At 45.1% G+C, this 20,506-nt stretch overlaps 1 protein-coding gene across 1 annotated transcript; it reads right to left on the bottom strand.

The window, feature by feature from the left end:
• Positions 1-7,299: 7,299 nt before the first annotated feature.
• On the bottom strand, positions 7,300-16,689 carry POU2AF3 (POU class 2 homeobox associating factor 3). The gene is made up of 5 exons (XM_073320604.1): positions 16,653-16,689; positions 15,147-15,241; positions 11,115-11,172; positions 9,137-9,366; positions 7,300-7,817 (listed from the first exon to the last, which is right to left on the bottom strand). Exons 1-5 carry the CDS (start codon positions 16,687-16,689, stop codon positions 7,479-7,481), a joined length of 759 nt encoding a protein of 252 aa, XP_073176705.1. The 3' UTR covers positions 7,300-7,478.
• Between the last annotated feature and the right edge of the window lie 3,817 nt (positions 16,690-20,506).

The raw sequence follows: 20,506 nt of genomic DNA, 5'->3' as shown, positions 1-20,506 counted from the left end.
CCAGCATGGGGAAGGATGCAAGGAACAGACCCCAGAAGGAGCTGTGAACAGTACTTTAGGGAACCAGCCTGGGGGCTGAATGCTGAGTCCCAGAGCCAGAAGACTCTCCAAGGTAACCCAGAAAGGGGCTGGGAATAGGGCCCTGAGGGTGGGTTGAAGAGAAACGCCTGAATGGCAGAAGGACCGTTTGTTTGTTGGGACATTTTTAGTTGCCCTGTTGCTATCCCAGAAGGGATTGTTTTGCTTGTCACTTGGCTGGAGGGCTCAGCTGCATCTCTAGCACATCTTCAGTGTGTGGAGAGCTGAGACCCAACTTGGGGAGGGTAAGTGGACCTTAATGTGAACATTATTTGCAATTTCCACCCACTTCAAGGGCCTGAAACTCTGGCAGAGCAAAGTAAAAGGGTACTAGTGTAAATGACAATCAGACTTAAAAAGTATAATGGTCACCTAGGGTCTGGTTTCCTGTTGCCTTTTATCTTGTACAGTTGTTTACAGCTATGCAAAGGATAGTAGCGTTTACACCCCCTTGTGAATTCACTTTGCACAAGGTGCAAAGCTGCAGGAATCAGAATCGGGCCCCTTGCCTCTCTGCCTGTCAAACCCTGGCTGCAGCGGTGCATGGGCCTCATGCCAACTTTCTGCACAAGGGATGAATTTCACCCATTTGAAGGTATTTATCCAGGGCCTGCTTCTCGTTTATATTAAGCTCCCTTTATGCCACTTGGGCAGCATAAGGGTGCCCTGGAGCAGTGGTTCTCAACCAGGGGTTCGCCTACCCCGGGGGGGTAGGCAGAGGTCTTCCAGGGGGTGCATCAACTCATCTAGAGATTTGCCTAGTTTTACAACAGGCTACATAAAAAGCACGAGCAAAGTCAGTACAAACTAAAATTTCCTACAGACAATGACTTGTTTACGCTGCTCTATATACTATACACTGCGATGTAAGTACAATATTTGTATTCCAATTGATTTATTTTATATAATTATATGGTACAAATGATAAAATAAGCAATTTTTCAGTACTAGGGTGGCTGTGACACTTGTTTCTATTTTTATGTCTGATTTTGGAGGCAAGTAGTTTTTAAGTGAGGTGAAACTTGAGGGTACACGAGCCAAATAAGACTCCTCAAAGGAGTGCAGTAGTCTGGAAAAGTTGAGAACCACTGCCTTGGAGTGAGTGTTAAGACACCCTTTCTGGTTTTTCTGTTGGACAATGCCAATTCGTTGGAAGATAAATGCTTTGCGGAAATATATTGATTTCAGCAGAAGTTCATTTTGCAAGAGAAATTGAAAAAAGCGCTTTGCTAAGGTCCATTTTGGAATGGAACACTTTGTTTCTCTATTTCACAATGACCTTTCATTTCAATTTTTAAAAATTGGATATAATGTAAAATAAGTAGAAATTGGAATGAATGACTTTGATTTTATTGAAACAAAATGTTTCAATTGACCGGAAACAAAGCTGGGGATTTTTAGTAGGAAGAACTTCTGTTGTCTTATGCCAAGTCTCCACTGAGGAGCTAAGCTAGCATAACTATACTAGCAAAGCTCTGTACTGTGGACAAGCCCCCATGACTCTATTCCTCATCTGTAAAATGGGGAAAATACTCCCTTTGTCTGTCTTCCTTACTTAGATTGTGAGCTCTTAAGGGCAGAGACTGTCCCTTACCAGATGCTTGTACAGTACATAGACCTGATCTCCATTGGGACCTCTAGGCGTTAATGCAATACAAATAACAAATGCCTGTGAATTAATAACAATGGGCTCTTGATCCTACAAATGTTTACTACTAGGTTTAGAGCTTATTGCTATGAATAATTTCACTGACTGCCATGCAAGTGTAAAGCAGCACTCGTAAAGTGTAGTGTGTAATCGTTGTTTATAGAATGACCAAGAAACATAATTTCCCTGGTGCACGGCAGCTAATCCTTAGCTGAGAAAAAGTATTTAATCTTTATTATTTAAATTCCATGCAACTGCAATCAGATAGGAGAGAGACACGGGCATGTCATAAACATGTAATAGTCTGGCAGGGTGTAGCCCTGGGCCATATGCCTACCACTAACCCTAGAAAACACACTGTGCCTCAGTGCACCTGTCACACCGTTGCACTGAAATGCAGGCGCAGATTTCCTAGCGGGCACTGGTCGTCTCATACTTGGCTTGAAGTATGTTAATTGCAAATTGTGAGTCCTTATTAATCGCATTCCAGGAAGATGACTCAGCGAAGGATGTTTTAGTCTCTGTATTTTTACATTTTCCTCTTACTTTTTTGTGCATTATTTTATTGGATATAATAAAGACCGTTTGACTAGTCCTCACATACTCAGGCTAACACTTTCAAATCGGAGGAGCAGATTTGGTCACCTTATTCCTATTAATTTTAATGGGAATTGAGCATCTATGCCCTGGGTTAGCTTTGACCATCTCAATTCACCCTTTAGCTCTTCAAACTATTAATTTCTACAAGCCTCTACACACGTAACTAAATCTGACCAGTTTCCATGGACAAGTGTGTGGGGCCAAGAACTGCAAACACATAATCAGGTGTTCAGGTCATACGGTGTTGGGCACAGTATAAAAATCGGCACAGACAGAATGGTAGATTTTAGCCTAAATTGCCAAATTTTTCAAGCCAAGGTTTGGAAGAGTTGCTGCTGCATTCAGTAAACCAGCCAGCAGAAGGAAGATCTTTCCCCTGTATCAGAATCTTGGTTCTCGCTATGTAGCTTCACCTAGCTGCAAATCCGAGCAGTAACACATCAATCTACTCCAGTACCCAGGAAAGGAAAACATGCCCTCCATAGGTTGTGAAAAGTCCGGAGACAGCGTATTCTGTGGCTGACCAGCAAACAATTCTATTTCATGAACAGTATGTTTTGATTCGAAAAAAGCTTTGTTGAAAACTTTTCAACCCACGCTAGTTGATTCAGTAGGTTTCAGGAGGTGACAAAATAATAATGCTGGTGGGTTTCATTTAGCATGGAGGAAAAAAGACAACTCTGAAAACTACCATCTCTAATCCCACAAGCAATCCAAGGGTACACAGGCACCTTCAAACTTTGCATTTTAAAAAAAAAACTTCATGGGGAATGTTCAACCGTAAGCTTTTAAATTAAAATTCAAAGTGAAAAAGGCCAGAAGGAAGCACTATTAAAGTTATGGCTAACACAGCTTGTTAATAATGGGAGCCAGCAGAGGTCATTGTTTTACTGAGCCAGCAGGCAATCGCTCTCTGTTTCATTTACTAATATATTCAGTGCACCACTGCGGTAAGGCTGAGACTGCAAACAGCAGGAAATTCTCAGTTACGGGTTCTGCAGCTCACCCCGCTTCCCAGGGCACACTTAGAATTTGCTTTACTGCATAAACAGCTAAATATATACCTGTGTGACGAATATGGCCGGAATACTGTTACTACAGGAACCCTGACTTTGATATCCTGGACCAGATTCTAGTTTGTTCTCTGTCCCTTTGACACCACTAAGCCAGTGTGAAGGGGATGGACTCTGGTCTTAGCTGATCAGCAGACAAATGTCCTTCTGTGGTGAAAAGCAGGCAGAGCCAGCTTCTGCACCAGCCCCCTCTACTCACCATCTCAGCAGACTTGCATCACAAATAATGATACAGTTTCATGATGTATTCTTGTGATATTGTTAAACATGTGTGTCTAATGCCGTAGGTGTGTGTGGCTCTCTTTATAGAGAAGACAGACGCCGTTCCTGCCATGGGGCATATGAGATCTGGGTGGTGCAGGGAGTGATGACCAGGCACAGGGCAGGATGGGTGGTGAGAGAGAGGGAATGGGCTTATTTTGCCTGGTATATATGATATTGGTGCCTGTAAGTGTTACATTTATTCACTAGCATAGAGTGTGACACAGCGGAGTGAGACTGTGGGGAAAAGCAGGATTAGCCAGTAGAGGGACAAGTTATGTGATCAACAGGGCCAGGCAGGATATTTCAGGCAGGTGGTGGAGGGAGCCGTCTGGGAGAAAGAGCCAGTGGAAATGAAGGAAAGTGGGACTAGCAGAGTGAGAGTGGCAGGAGAGGAGAGAAAAGCAAGGGGTAGAGTCCGGAGGGCAAGAATGAGAATTTGATGGGTTCAAAGTGGGGAGATGCCCTGGATGGAGATGTGGGAGGGAAGGAGGAATTTGGCAGCAGACAGGCTGTGCTGTCACTTCCCTGCTATGCAAGGAACTGAGAGTTTGGGGGAGAGGGGTGGAAATTTCAGAAGAATCAGATGTTTATACAAATGGGTCCAGAGCCTCAGCTGGTGGAAACTGGAGTCATTCCACTTCACTCAATTGAGCTTTCCCAATTTACAAAGTCTGAGGATCTGGTCCATGTTCACGTTGGAAAATCTCATCCTTAGCCTTCTGATGCTTACAGAATCCTATTGTGATTCATTATGCTCCATGCAATTGTCACCCCACTCACAAACAGAGGGTTCTATCAACATCCAGTGAATGGGTCGCTTGTAAGACCTCCACCCTTCAGTGAAGGTAAGCTAGCGAGTGGAATTATACCCTACAGAGCAAACTGGAGGTTGCAAGTTGAATGGAGATTGAATTGGTAGGAGAGCAGGGCCAAAGGAAGGAAATGGAAGAGAAAGGAAGTGGGATGAGGATGACACAACAACAGGCAGACTTTCAGGTAAGTAGGGCCCTACCAAATTCGTGTCCATGAAAAACGCATCACGGACCATGAAATCTGGTCTCCCCCTCCTTGTGAAATCTGGTCTTTTGTGTGCTTTTACCCTATACTATACAGATTTCATGGGGGAGACCAGCATTTCTCAAATTGGGGGTCCTGACCAAAAAGGGAGCTGCACGGGGGGTCGCAAATTCATTTTAGGGGGTCATGGTATTGCGAGCTTTACTTCTGTGCTGCTCCCTTCAGAGCTGGGTGGCCGGAGAGTGGCAGCTGCCGAGTGAGGGCCCAGCTCTGCAGGCAGAGCCGCCGCCAGCAGCAGCGCAGAAGTAAGGGTAGCAGTCCCGCAACCTCCCTACAATAACCTTGTGACACCCCCACCCCCCAACTCCTTTTTGGGTCAGAGCCCTACAATTACAACACCGTGACATTTCAGATTTAAACAGCTGAAATCGTGAAATTTAGGATTTTTTAAATCCTATGACTGTGAAATTGACCAAAATGGACTGTGAATTTGGTAGCGCTACAGGTAATCGAATGGATGGAAAAGAGGTAATATTCACAGCTTGTGAAGGAAAAGATGCTGGTTTTAGAAGAGGGCTAATCTTGAACCTGGAGTGGTGAGTTATACTTGGTACTCGTGTTTTTTTCTTACCTGAGAAGATGTATTTGAATGGTCCATGGAGATTGTTTTGTTGGTTTGGGTTTAATTTGTGGAAATGCTTATTCCTTTCTAAATTCTACTTGTGGCTGGAGGATTAATTGAACATGAATCTTACTCCTTCTGCTCTATCAGAAGAGCATGGGGACACTGGCTAGGAAAGAGCTGAGGTTGTGCGAACATTGGGGTAATGAGGCTTCCGACATGAGAATTTTCTGGCATGTGGACTGGCAATTGTAATGAGAGCTGAAAGTGTGGAGAAGCAAGAAGGCTTGGCAGATCTAACCAGACAATAACTTGTCCACTTAGATTAAATCATCATTTAAGCGCTGCTTTTTTGTTTCAGCTGGCTGTCCTTTAAAGTGACAAATGGTTCTGAGCAGACTGTGACATTTCAGGAAGATGCATTGCCCTAAGGAGATGTCACTTCTACAGTGACGTAGGGAGCCTGCAGTTTGTTAAAACACCATTGGCAAGCTCCTCAGTGGTGTAAATCAGCATAGCTCCAGTGAATTCAGACAGAGATGTAGGGTCTGCATGCAACATCTCTTGAAGTCAATTTGTTGATTTACACCAGCTGAGAATCTATCCCCATTTCTCCTTGTGCAGTCCAAATCCCAAATGCCAGGTGTTGCTCCAATATATAGTAGCTAAGATGAAATGTTCCTAGCTCACACTACCACATCTTCACTACTATTGTTACCTGAGCTAGCTAGATTAAAGCTAGCCCTGGTATGCCTACCCATTCCACAACTGCACCTTCACTTGCAGAATAGATGCACCCTGCAATAAAACTCCCTTCAGCTCATTTTGAAAATTCCAGCTGAATGTTTTCCTCTACACATAGGTGAAAGAGCACTAACTTTGTGTGGTAAGGATTCCTGGTGGATGTCTCCTTCTGAAAGCCCAGCCCTGTTGTGATATTTAGAGGTTCCATGATTTTTCAATGGTGCAGAAAATCTAATATTTTGCTTGTTGTGTATCTAAGATAAAAACAACCACCTGTGTGGCGGTTCAGTGATGAGACAGAACACAGCTTTATCCAAGCAAGCAGGCTGGTCAGCGGAGATGGGCTGTTCTGCCCCCCCGCCTTCCACCTTCTCCTTTTATTATATTTCTCCCCCTAAGCATTACACACTGCTACACAAAGGAATGTATGACGTTGATTCATATACTTAGTTACCATCCTTTATCTACTACAATCCTGGTTCTCAGGCCTTGAGCCCAGGCTAAGAAAGCGTCCCACAGTTGCTGTCCAAACAATCAAGTTCTCATGGTTCATATCTAGCCCTTCTCCTTGGATAGAGCAATGTGTGCATTGCTTCTACGAAACAGTCAGGGTGTGCCCCGCCTGCTTCCAGGTGGAATAGCTAAACATTAACCCTTCACACCTGGGAAAAGTTCTGACTTTGATTAGTTTGACCAAGGGGAGTGAACAATTGTTGCAATGACAGTTGGTGAGAATGGGAGGAGAGTACTTCAGTGTTGGAAGGATGCATGTATATTCAGACATGTGACAGAGGTAACGTGAAATGGACAGCAAGTGTTTATTGGCTAATCGTCCCACCCTTCACAGCAGATGGGAAATATAAGAAATGGATTGGAAGAGAAAACATTGGCCCTGATCCAGCAATCACTTACACAACTGAGTAACTTTTCAAACCCCAGGAGGCCCATTGACTTCATGTGCAAAGGCCCCACTTTACTCACATAAATATGTATTTGCAAGAGCAAGACCTTTGACTATAGCAGAAGCGACCCCCTCCTACCCCCCGGTGGCTGGAAAAAAAAATCAGATTTCCTCAGAATAACCTAAAGAATCTTTTATAAACTTAACAAGAAGGAATGTGCTCCAGGAATCTGTACAAAATTATTTATTTGTAATAACAAAAACTTGTTTAGTGAAGCATTCCATGAAAGCTACTTTGTTTTTTTGTTTGTTTGTTTTTTTATGAAATACAAGACAGAAGGACAACTGGAGCAATGCTGTGAGTCTTAAAACATTGTTACCCATGAGGACTAAATTAACACCTGGAGCATACCAGGTGAAGTAGTGTAGAGTAAACTGAACTTTGTGTTAGACAGTGATGTTTTGCATAGTTCATAGGCAGTTAGCTGATTTGGATACCTGTACGTATGTACATATATATAAAACCATCCATTAACTGTAGCAGATGTCGTAGTTTCTATCCCTTCTAAAGAAGTCATCTGCCATTGTCATGGTGCCAGGATAGTCCATACAGTCTGCACTTGGATAAGGGAAATACTCTGATACTCTGAATGTATCCAAGTGCTCTGAGGCACAGGATGAGCAGTAACAGGCAGAGGGGGAGCAGCTGTACTGCGGATGGGAGCACTCCTCGAGAGGATAGCCGTAGTTCGTGGTGTCTAGAGGACAAAGAGGGCTGATGTTCAGTGGAGCAAAAGGAGGCAGTTGAGGTGGGGAGTAGCTATAGTCTAATGGGCTGGACAGGTCAGATGAGGCAGGAGATCCAGGAACCTATAACAATGGAGAGAAAAGAAAATGTGGTGGGAAATGAGGTCACTAATAATGGGTGTTCAAATAACTACACAGACCAGAAAAAATACACTCTTAATTACAAGGCCCTGAATGCATGACCACATCACACCCCATTCTGGAGTTACCCTGGTCCATTGATAGTTCCAGAGTTTTGAAATCAGTGGGCTTCACAAAGTGACTGTGAACTCATCAAGATGTCAGAATGTGTGTGTGGTTCTTCTGGAAGCACCGCCCTGATCCCGCAATGAGCTCTGTGCACGAGGACCTCTGCACCCACCCTGAGTCCCGGTGACTTCAGTGAATGTCTGTGCTGACAGAGGGGTCCATCTGGATACAAGTCACTGCAGGATCGGCGCCTTAGTGCTCAGCAAGGGAGCATGCTAGAGAAAAGTCCCACATATGCCAGGTGATAGCCCTGAACAGGGGCTGCTCGGCCCCAGTTCTGTTCTATACAAGTTTGTGTAGAATAACAAATTCCAGCAAGACATCATTGGGGTAACTGGCTTTGCCACAATTTTTTCTGATGAATAACTGGGATATCTGAGGACATTGCACTCTGTTTGGTGTTGGTCCTTTAACCCTCCTGCCATGAGCATGTAGAATGCATGTCACTAAATGACATGTTATAAACGTAGCTGTTTTCTAAACTGCTAGTTACATGCAGTTTTAAACCCTCCTGTTTCACAGCATAAGCCAACCTCTACCTGAGGAGGGTCAGGAAGGAACTTTGTAGTGGGCAGGTTATTCCATTACTGCTGACTTCAGGGGTTCTTGCACCTGCCTCTGGAGCTATCAGAACAGAATACTGAACCAGGTGGAACAATGGTCTGACCTGCTCTGGCAGTTCCTATCTTGCTATTCATGAACATGTCAGTGGCATTAATTTAACCCTTAGGATCCAGGGGGGTGGATTGGGGTTGTCCCCTGGCCCCTCCCTAAAGAGGTTCCATGGATTACAGGGAGGGGAGAATAGTGTATTGGAAGTGACATGCCTCAATTCTGCAACCTCAGGTCAGGATCAACAGGTTCCTCATGCCCTCTCCCAGGATATGAGAGAGCCCCAATTCTACATGGAATCCCAGACTCTCCCCTCCACCTGTGGAGTTGTTGGAAATGAATCATGCTCATGAAACCAGTCTGAACCCAGAGCCTCAGGGAGTGGGGATTTTTATTTTGCCCATTTCGTTTCCCTTCTTGATTTCCTTGCTGGATGTGCTTAGGTGATTTTGCTCAAGGTGGTGCAAGCTATAACTACAGACACCACCAGTCCAGCTCAGTAAAGAACGCAACCAACTTACCAGGCTCTGGTTAAAGCAGAGAGGGGTTGACAGGAAGGTGTCTGGGTTATAGTGGGTAGAAGTCTGTAGAGCACTCAGGGATGGGTCCATAGGCGGCTCTGTCTGAAGATAGGTATCAACCAGTTGCTCCAAATAACTTGGGTTTTCTTCACAGGAAATGCAATTTGGAAACTGCCGTGGCTGGAAATAGTTGGGGGCAGAAGAGACAGGTTCTGCATCAAAATAAGCTGCTAGGAGAGGAAGAGAAAAATGGAGAGTGTTCAGTACTTGTGCTTACAAAGGGAGGCTAAGCTAGCTGTATGTTTCCTTTGGGTCAGGCTGGGATACCCTGGTCTGTGCTGAGCAGCATCTTGTGCGGCAACCAGTCCCACGGAACACAGTGAATCTGGACATGGAGGAAAGGCTCTTCAAGTGTAGACTGAGATTTCCAAAGGGTTCTATGAGAGTTAGGTGCCTAGTTCCCATTGAAAGTCAATGCGGGCTGGGGGGAAATTTTTCAGAAGTGCCTGAATGACTAGGGAGCTTAAGTCCTCTTGGTTTCCCATGGGGACTTAGGCTCTAAGTCACTTAGTGCTTTTGAAAATTGTGGGATCCAACTTCCTTAGACTCCTTTGAAAATTGCAGCTTGACTCTGAAAGTAAATCCAAAGCAACCCTGAGAGCATGTAACGCAGTGCTGTGCTGCTGCTCTTTTACCAGTTGGGTTTTGCCTTTAGCCTCTGCTGAACTCCGTGTTCCAGGGATGCACGTCTCCTTTAAAACAAAAAATAGCTTCTCATCTTCATAAGCAAGGACAGAGGCAAAACACTCGAGAGACCAGAGCTGTCCCTACATTACTTCTGAAAAATTTGGCGAGTATGTAGATGATACAGACCTAGGTTCAGCTGGTGTCATATGGAAGAGGGCAGGGGTCAAAAAGGCTCTAGGGCCAGATTTTCATTTACACCAAGACCTCTTTGCACTGCAATACTCTAGTACTGGGTATCAATTACCAGAGCGGTGTAAATAAGAATTTGGCCCTCTAGGCTTGACTACATTTCATGTTAAATTCAGCTGTTCTCAAACAGTTAATAACAAAGCCCTGATCTTGCAAACACTTATCTATGCAGGTAGTCCTGTTGATCTCAATGGGATTGCTAGCACGTGTAACATTACTCTCATGCGTAAGTGTTTTCAGGACTGGGACCAAAGTGTTTAACTGGACCGTGGGGAAAAAAACATGCACCCAAAAGAAAGAGAAAGATTTACCAGCCTGAAAAAGGTTATGTGCGTCTCAAGTTTCTATATTAACATAAGCAAATTTAAACCCCAAATATTTATTATTTAAGCATTTCCTTGTCCACACAATGTATACATGCACACATTTACAGATGAACGGGGAAACTTTCTGGATCTCTTAGCTACCAACATCTAGAGAATAAAAGATCTGAAAAGTCCAAACTCATATTTTTTTCTCCCACCTCCTGGATATTGGTGTCAACCAGGAAGGAGCTGTTTATGCATCTCTGTTGAAAAGACTGACACCCCTTCTGAACTCTACAGGGAGAGGGGGAAAGAAAGAAACTGACTCTGCTGGAAGCTAAATGATTGGCAAGACAACTAACGCTTTAAAACGTTCTGGTCCCATCTGACACTCAGATGAAGGCAGTACCAAGAGATAGAAATCTTGATGAAGGCACCACGGCAGTGTTATTCTGCTGGTAATAAATGTTACCGACTAATTGGAGCTTTCATCCTCTGTAGAAAAGGCAAACTACATGGATATGAAGACAAAATTTCTGCTAGAGTGAGGGCAAAATGTACCCTGCTTGTCTTACTGCATCCTCATCTGCATTTAGTGAGCATTTTTCAGGTTCTGATTGGTTGGATTCCTAATTAAATGGTAGTGCTTGCCTCAAGCCTTGCACCAAGGGCTAAAAAGACTTGGACTGGAGGAATAGGTGGGGGGAGGGGAGAAGGGGGATGCTCTTTGTACCAACCTGTGCAGGGAGGAGAAACAGATTCTGGAAACTGGACACTGCTGCTGCCTCGGGAAACCTGACAAAACAGAACAGAAGGAAAATAGCAAATGCAAGTGTTTCTGTTTTAAGAGATCAAAGGAGATCTTTTTCCTGAACATTGAGGTAAGTCACAATTACCTTTCAAACTTACTTATGCAAACATTAATGATTGTTGTTTTTATTACCTGTGTGTATTACATTCAGTTGTTCTGTTAGTTATGTAGCACTCTCAATCTGTGTAACGTATTGTTCCAGAGGGCCACCCAGATAACAATAGATGTGCATTACAATGAATTGTTCTAATGTGAAATATGTAGCTACTCTGATGTCCATTCCATTGTTCCATTACTGTTAATTCACCATAGATGTGTCTATACTTGTTTTAGTCATGTTTTTAACATTTGTTAATTAGCAGGATTATAAATTCTAGTGTGGACATGACACAAAAAAACCTCTAGGGTTCAACATGAGTAGGAACAATTTATAATCGTGTTAGCTAACACGTTTAAAACACAACGAAAAAATCAAGTGCTGCTTACCCTGTGTAGCACCACACATGCGCACCAGACTGAATTGTTCCACTGCACACTTCACTTTGCAATCTACAAGTGTGATTACTCTAATACTGCAACACTTATAAGAAAACTTTTAATGTTGTTTTCCCTGAGGATTTGTAAACTGAAACTTACAAATCAACAAGCCTATTAGAAAATCACATCCAACATTATCGGTGAAATCCTGGCTGCACTGAAAACAAAAGTGAGGTTTGCCATCGACTTCAAGGGGACTTCACTCTAGCTATTCAGACCGTGGCTTCTTCTGATCAGATGGTTTTAACTTATGCTGATCAGAGCTTCATTTCTTCCATTCAAAATGTTCCTGAGTTAGAGTGGCTGATTTCCCTATCAAGAACTTCCTAACGTTTGCCCAGTTATTTAACACTTAAACTGTAATTATTCTCTATGGGAGGGAAAAAAACATTATTTAAATCCGGGCAGTTCTGGAAGAATTGGCAAGATTGATATTCTCTGTTTGGTCTATACGTACACAATATGTAGCCTCTGTTACCTCCCCACTAACAGTAGAGTGGGTTTTAGTTAACTTGCAGGTTCTGTCCTGCAGAACGCTTTAAAGTCTAGCTTTCCATTACACGTGTGTCCAGTACCTAACACAATGGGACACTGATCCGTGGGGCTGCCACGATACAAATAAATAATAACTAGTATAAATTCTGTTAAGCACAAAGCTAATCTCCTGCACCACCAGCTTTGGGTCTCCTTAGTGGATGGAACAATCATGGTGTAAACATTGAGTGAATAGCAAATTAAGACTAGTTCAGTCCAGCCTCTTAACATCCAGCTGGAACATTTATAGAGTATGTAAGTCCTTAGCCATTTTATAGAGGAAGAAGGAAGGGGTGACTTTACACTTAAGAGACAAGTACCCTGCAGCATTTCAGTGCTAGAGGGCTCCATTCACCAACCCTCTTTATTTGTGGTTGCAGGTTGCAGTCTGCTCAGCTTCTTGTGCAATCAACCGCTGCAGAGAGCAGGAGGTGGGAGATTAAATCTGAAAACCATCCAGGCTGTAATGTCATGAACCAGGAAGCAGTAATGATTTACCAACCTCTTTATGCAAAAACACAGGGCAGCCTGAGCTAGAGGGCTCACTTACAAGAGAAGTGGAGTGTTCTGTGTGTGTCAAGTCTGCATGAATATGTAGGTCTCCTTAACCCTTTCCTTCTCTCCAAATAGTTTATGGTTTTGAAATGCATTAAAGGCCTTAATTCCACAAAGCACTTAAGCATGTGTATAACTTCAAGCACACACTGGGCCTATTCACATGCTTAAGTGCTTTACTGGATTGCAGCCAGAGTGTTCTGCATTAAGGGCCTGATCCTGCACCAGTAAAGTGTTTTTATTTATTTAAATGGGAGTGGGATCAAGCCCTATTTAAATGGCTCTTTGCTCATACTCACTTTCTAACTTTCTTTCAAGACAAAAGGAAATACATCTCTGGGGTTTTCTTTTTTTTCTTTTTCTTTTTTTAAACATGAACAAAGTTGCATTACCCATTATAAAAATCCCAAATTTTCAAACACCTTCCAGGGGTTTTTTTAGTACAGGTTAAGAGATAAGAGTCAACATTTCCATTGTTACCAGCCCTAACAAACTGAAAAGAAAAATGTTAAAGGAGAAAATTATCCCCTTGAAACAATAAAGATAGAAGATGCATGCACAGTAAAACAGGGCACCAGAAACTACCTTGTATCAGGCAACACTGAACATCAGCTGCCAGCCAGCTGCTCATTCACCAAGCTTGGCTTGGTCCCTGTGAAATTCTTCACCGTAACCTCCAGTGTTCAGTAACCTAACTAATTTTATGTTATTACCAATTTGGCTACCACACTGTTCACTCCTAATCTAGATCATCAATAAACATCAGTCCTGGTACAGAACATTGGACACTCAATGTTAACTTTTGGTCATGTTGAAAATTGACCGTTTTTCCCTGTTCATGTCTCCTGGCTAGTTTCTCACCCCTGACAGCACTTTGCCTTTCACCTCAGGGTGACTAATCTCTTGTGAGGCACTTTGTGAAAGGATTACATGATTACCACATACATGATGTTCTCCTGCAGGCACGGTTTTGCTAACACGCTCAGAATTACAACAGATTACAGAGGTGTGATATTCCTTCACAGAAGCCAGGCTGATGTGTACCTGTGTCGTGTTTTGTAACTTCAGTTTTAATTATCGTTTAGTTTGATTCCCTTGATAATGAAGTAAGGCACACTGCTCTACAAATTGCCAAAATCACCCCTCATGCCTTTTTTTTGAAAGAGTGGTAACAAGTTCACTCCCCTCCAGCTCTCTGGTACAGTAGCTGATTCTAATGAGAGGCTACCAATTCTTGCTGACAGATCAGCCTCTTTGTCCTTAAGTTTCCATACCAAGAAAGAAAATAAACTCTTGAGTTTTGCCCCCCGGGAAAATTTGTGTCACGGAGATACTCCCTCTGCACAGGATAATAGCTGCTGCAGTGGCAGAACAATACAGGGGGGATCTGAGCTCATTCCTGGGCATGGATCCAGCACATCTGGAGAGAGCTGAGTTTGGCCTTTCACTCTTAGGCCACCAGTGCCTGAGAGTTCTATGGAACCACTGCTTTAGAGACCTGGTCCAAAGTCCATTGAAGTCAATGGAAAGACTTGCGTTGATTTCAACTGGTTTTGGAGCTGGCTTCTAGCCCTTGGGGATCCAAGCTAAGACCCTCCTTCCTAGGCCAGCAGGAGTTAGGAGCAGTATGATGCCAGCACATTCAGCCCTGGGAGGATTTGGTTGTGTACCCTCCCCAGGTGCCAGCAGAAGCTGGACGCTGTGCAGAGCTGGTGCCTTCAGTCCCTGGCTGATGACTAAAGGAGCCCCTGAACAATGGAAGGCCTTTGGGGGTTTTTGTGGGGGGAGGAATGACATTCTTTTGGGCTCTGAGCGCTACCTCTTGGAGAGGAGAACATGATGGGAGTCTTAGTACCACACAGAGCTTTACATGGGAGGGTCCTCAAAGCAGGCAACGGGGGCTTTGGTTGAGTCAGATAGAACAGACATTGTCCCCTGCTGCTCCCTAGGGATTCAGAGCAGGCCTGTCTGTCAAGCCTTGTCTACACAGGGGAAATTGACCAGCAGAGTTATTCCAGAGCTGCTGTTCCTGTATAATTGAGCTATTCCAGAATAACTCCCTTGTGGGGAAGGGGGCACTCTCTTCTGGAATAAAAGTGAGCAGAGTAACTAGTCCAGAGCAAACTAATTTTTATTCCAGAATAGAGCATCCAGTTGGGGGAGTTATTCTGAAATAACTAAATTGGTCAGTTTCCTCTTGAAGACAAGCTCTCCCTTTTGCCTGCATCAGCAGCGTCTGCTCCTATGGCTCTGAGTTCATTAAGTTGATGGAAGAGAAATAGTTTCTTATTCTTAAATTACAACATGGAAGAAGCTAGTATTTTGTCCTTACAGTGGTATCAGTTGCTGCTTGTCGTGCTCTCCTCTGCTGCAATAACTCTTTCACGGTAATCTTTACTCGAACACCTTGATACACCTTGGGTTTGCCTGAAAAATGAGTTTAAAAACAAGGTTGTATGGATGAGAACAACAAAGCAGGCACTTCAGCGTGGTGATATTTAAAATATCAAAGAGTAAATTCAGTGTGTTCTTGGTCACACTTTCTATAAAGGGTATATTTACAAAGAGTTTGTAAAGGGTTTATAAATTATTAATAGACTTTTTAATAAATGGTTAATCAGTTATTACAGAATGCCATAGGTCCCTTGTAACCATTTCATGATTGTAATATGCTTGTAACATTTATGAACACTTTGTAGACTATTTGCAAATGTACCCTTAATATATAATAAATATAATTGTGACCACATTTTCTTTTTCCTTAAGAGTTTCTTTTTTTCTTAGTAACAAAGGCTGGAGAAATGAATGTCACTTAGCTCTTCACCTGAAATTCAGAGAACACTTTAGAAAGGAAGACAAGTACAATTATCTCCACTTTACTGATGGGAAGACTAAGGCAAAGAGATATTAAGACCCCAATCTTGCAAACACTTACACGCATGCTTAACTTTTAATATTGTGAATAGTCCCACTGACTTCCATCAAAGTTAAGCACATATGTAAGTGTTTGCAAGATCAGGGCCTAAGCAACTTGCATAAAATCACATAGTAAGTCAGTGGCAGAACCAAAAATAGACCCCAGGTACTCTAACTCCCAACCTTGTCTGCTGGACTATAATGTCAAATTAATTTGAATCTGTACAATAGCCTGAAGTTTTCAATGCAGGAAACAGACATGGGCACTGCGTTCATCCACCATGTTAAGAACAGGAATAAAAACAATGCAAATATGTGGGTGATTATTCTTTTATAGGACTAAGCAATACTATGAATAAAATGATTGCGCTTTCAAGAATCACTCTCTGTGAGACCCAGTTTTCTTTCTTTCTTTAATGAGAGGAGTCATTCTCTACAACTCGTTTGTTTCAGACATGCATGTGGGCCTCCATCAGTCAGCAAAAACAATCACCACACACTAGCTTAGTCCGAACTTTGTATTTGGAGTAGTTAAGAATTTGCCTATTGACAAGAAACCACCCCAGACGCTCTTGCTGGAAGAAATATTTAACACCCATTGCAGTTTAGTTCAGTTTTTAGAATTGCTTCATTTTGCACTCAGTATATTTCTCTCTGAAGTGATCCTGCAGAGGCTCGGTAAAACAGACAAACACATTGTAAACCTGGGATTGAATCTTGTAAACCCTTATTCACGTGGCCCCAGTTCTGCTATCAGACCTGGCACTGAAGCTCTCCCTGGGCACAGGGATCCACCCACACAGTTCTGATTGCAGGATCCAGCTCCAACTCCTATTGTGTGCAATGGGAATACTTATGAGTAAGGGCTTGCAGGATCCGGTTCACAGCTAATATTCTGCCTTTGGAGACCCTGCAACATTACCTGGCCCTTGCTTGGACGGGTAATAGAACAGTCCCATGGGGAGCAATTATCTAGCTATGCACTGGTATTTATAATATACCCATCTATTGCCTGTTTGATCCTCTAACAGCAACTTTCAGCCTCTGCTTTGCTGTGACATAGGCAGTGTGTACCCGTTGATCCACAACTGGCTGGCACTTGCTACCTTTCACTCCTGCTCTGCCAGGGGTGCTAGATTGACAGTGGAGCCTGTCCCTATCCTAGTGCAGACAGTGTCTCTTCTTAGCGCCAAGGGCCTGTTTAATGACAGCCTGCCATACACAGTGACATTGTCTTTAACATGGTGCCTGGTGTTAACAGTCCTTGCCCCTCATTGCAGACCACAGGCCAATCAGTGTGGTATCCAGAGGAGGAGGTTCTATTGAGCTGCAAACTCAGCTCCCTGGGGATTATTTATTCTGGTCATTCCATTTTATTTTTTGAAAACTGCAAAATATGTTTCCTTGAATCTGAAGGAGAGAAACATTTAACAGGAACCCTTTGCTCCAAGCCTCTCCTGTTACAAGGGCTGACATCTTCGGCCCTGAGCCAGCAAACCTGCTTAGATTTATGCATGCAAACAGTTTCCTTAGCAGGTTTCAGAGTAACAGCCGTGTTAGTCTGTATTCGCAAAAAGAAAAGGAGGACTTGTGGCACCTTAGAGACTAACCAATTTATTTGAGCATAAGCTTTCCTGAGCTACAGCTCACTTCATCCGATGCCTCTGTTGGCTCTGGGTCAGGCCAACAGAGAGGCAGGGTCCTGCCTGGGCTAAGTGGAGATGTGACAGGTACCCAGGTCAGCAGCCTGGGACTGACCCTTCACTCCACACTGCCTGCGGTCTGCACCTGCTTCATTTCACCTTCCTGGCAAATCTCAGCATCCATGGGGGGGAGAGCCAGTCCGAGCCTCAGGCCAGGCTGGTCCTTCCCCTGCCTCCCCAAGCTGAGCGCTGAGCTAGGGTTAAATCTGGCTCAGCGGTAGGCAGCTGACTGTGTGGGAGACAAGGGAGGGAGGTTTCCACCCTCCGGCGCTAGCCGGGTCCCGTGGCTGCACCCCGGCCGGGCTCAGGGGGTCGCCCAAGGACCCCAAAGTTCCTCCCAGGCGGGGAGGTCGGGGTGAGGTGCGCAAGGGGCCCCTTGGGCAGGGCGCCCCGGGGAGATGGGGGGCGGCAAACGGCCGCGCAGGGCGCCCCGGGGTGGGAGCTCGAGCCCAGCGGGGAGCTGCAGGGGGGCGCGCCGGGACTGGGATGCGCAGCGCCCCGTGCGCAGCTGCCTGCGGCCCCCAGCCAGCTCCACTCCCGGGCGCGGCGCGGAGCGGGAGGCCGCTGCGGCTCAGCCGGGCACCTTCCTTCCGGAGGCGGCGGGTCCCCGCTCGGGGTCTGGGATCCCCCCCCCCACCTTGGCCGGGAAAGCCCGGCTCTGTGAGTAGCTCTGATCGGGGACGGGGGGCAGGCCCCGCACCCCGAGCCCCACTGCGCACCCCCGGGCTGCCCCGTTCCGCGTCCTTTGCGCCGGGGCACCATGCGCCTTGCGCCCTCTGCCAAAACTCCGCATGCCGTGCGCCCACCGCCCCCTGGGCCGGGAGGGGGCCCCTCCGCAGTTCCGTATCCTGTGCGCCCCCCAGCCTGGCTGTCTCTAATTCCCCCGCAGCCTGGCCTGGGATCCCGGCCCTACACCTGCCGGAGGTGAACACAGGGGCTGCCCCCCACCCCTCATCAGTCTGGGACCCCCCGGGGCCGGGCTGTCCCCCATCTCCCCAGGATTAGCCCCCGTCGATCTGAGGCTGTTTCCCCAGGTGTCCCCCCACCCACCCCGCATAATTCAGCTGCTGGCCTCTCCAGGGCAGGAGCAGAGCCAGCTTGAGCTCGGCGCAGGTGTCTGGGGAGGGGAGTTAGGGGTTGCGCTGGGGTGGGGGCCGGAGCTGGGGGGAGAAGCCCCACCTGACACCCTCATGGGCCGCGGGGCGTTTGCTGTCCGGCAGCGCCACTTCTAGTTACAGCGGCCGTGGTACCAGGGCACTTCGGGGGGCTCTCCAACTGGGGATCGAGTGTAGGAGGCACGGTTCCCCTTTTCAGCAGCCCTAAAGGGGAGATCTCTCCCTGCCTGTGCCGCATCTCCCCCGGGGTCTGGCTCAGGGGAGTCCTGGGCCTGCCGAGTCCCACTCGGGTCAGATCGTCCCTGAATATTAAAATCCACAACTAATCACCTGGGAGCGCCGAGTTACGTTCCCAGAGTCTAAATTGCACCCGCGATTGGGCGCGTTAACCCTGAAATCTGCAGCCCCCGGGTGCCAGCGGTCCCCGGAGCACTGGCTAAAAGTGCCCAATTTGCAAAGTAGGTTAGGGATGAGCAGCATGTTTTTAAAAGGCTGAAATACTTTAACAGTGGTTATTTAAAGCCCCTGCATTCCTGTGCACAAAACACCTTTGCTTTTCCCCTGTACCTTGCGTTGGGTGTGTGTATGATTCTACATATAATGTGTCCTGCATATGATCAGTGTCCACTTAAAAAACTGATTTGGTTGCACCTGGGGTTATACAAATATTAACTTTTTCTTTCTCTCCCCCCCCCCGTCCCCATTTTGAAGGTAAAATGACCAAAAATGGAGGCTAATGAAAACATCTCCCAAATTCTTGAAGAAAAGGTTTAAACTGAACTTACCGGACATGCTGACCTGAAAGAATAAGCAACTTTTGTAACAGTTGATGTTGCAGCAGAAGACTCAACCACCTAGGCTCCTAGATGCTGGGGGGAGAGGGAACAAAAAAAAAAACAATAATTTTAAAATTTAAAAATAGGAATACCCAAGACCATTGTGAAAATTCCAGGTGGAGACCAACAATATTAATGTTTTATACCTACAGATATAAGTTTGAGTTTTTCTCCCCTAATGCCAAGTATTTAAAACCTCTAGAAACCAATGATTTGACAATCAATGATTGCGCGATACTTTCAATTTGAATATTCAAAGGCTTAACAAAATGGGCTATCTTTTTGTGAAACCCAGCACATCCCCATGTAGCAGAGGGTCTTGGGGAATAAGATTTGGTGGGGAGGCCTTCCCCACTCCTTGCTTTTGGGACATTTTGAACATTTTATCCACCTTTCCACAAACAAAGCGGATGCCCCGAAACCTGGTCAGTATTTTCATCTCAGATACACACACTTGGCTCCAGTGCTCTCATATTTCACTTGCTAGCTGCAAAGGACTTTCTGCAAGGGAGCAGGGTGATTTTTGCACAATTTTTCACATTTTAAGGGTAAATTTGAGGATTTTTGGTGAAAATGGCAGTTGGTGGGCGTGGCATAATAGAGACACTGTCTAGGGCACCAGAGTAGCTGTCACTGACCAAAGTGGGCTTTTATTTCATTCTGTTCCCCTCCCTCATCCCCCCTTTCTGCCTTTTGTTGGATTTTATTTGTATTTTCCCCAGTTCATGATCTTCACACCTATTCCATAGAGTGGCCTCTTTCAGATTAGATCCCCCAGATTAGATCCCCCTACATCCCCTGTGTGGGGATCCTTGCATGGACAGCCAATTTAGCTGGAGCAAGGGTAGCTTGACATGTTTTTGGCCAACGTTGGACAATCAGTATAGAATCCCCATTTTTTTTACACTGTATGTAAACATTCCCTATGCCCTGCAGTTAATACCCTCCACCAGGAATTGTTGCTTAAAGCAGAAAGCAGGATAGGCTGTTAATCATCTACCAGCAGTTTAATTTAGCTATTGTTACTCTTTTTTTCTTAAGTGCAACAAATGTACTTGATCTGTGTTAGGGAGTGGCACAGAGGTGGTCTCAGAAAAGTCCCTATTCCAGCCCTGAAAAATT

The sequence above is a fragment of the Lepidochelys kempii genome, chromosome 22 (genome assembly GCF_965140265.1).
Source record: "Lepidochelys kempii isolate rLepKem1 chromosome 22, rLepKem1.hap2, whole genome shotgun sequence".
Lineage (NCBI taxonomy): Eukaryota > Metazoa > Chordata > Testudines > Cheloniidae > Lepidochelys > Lepidochelys kempii.
This window is presented reverse-complemented; position numbering and strand designations above follow the sequence as displayed.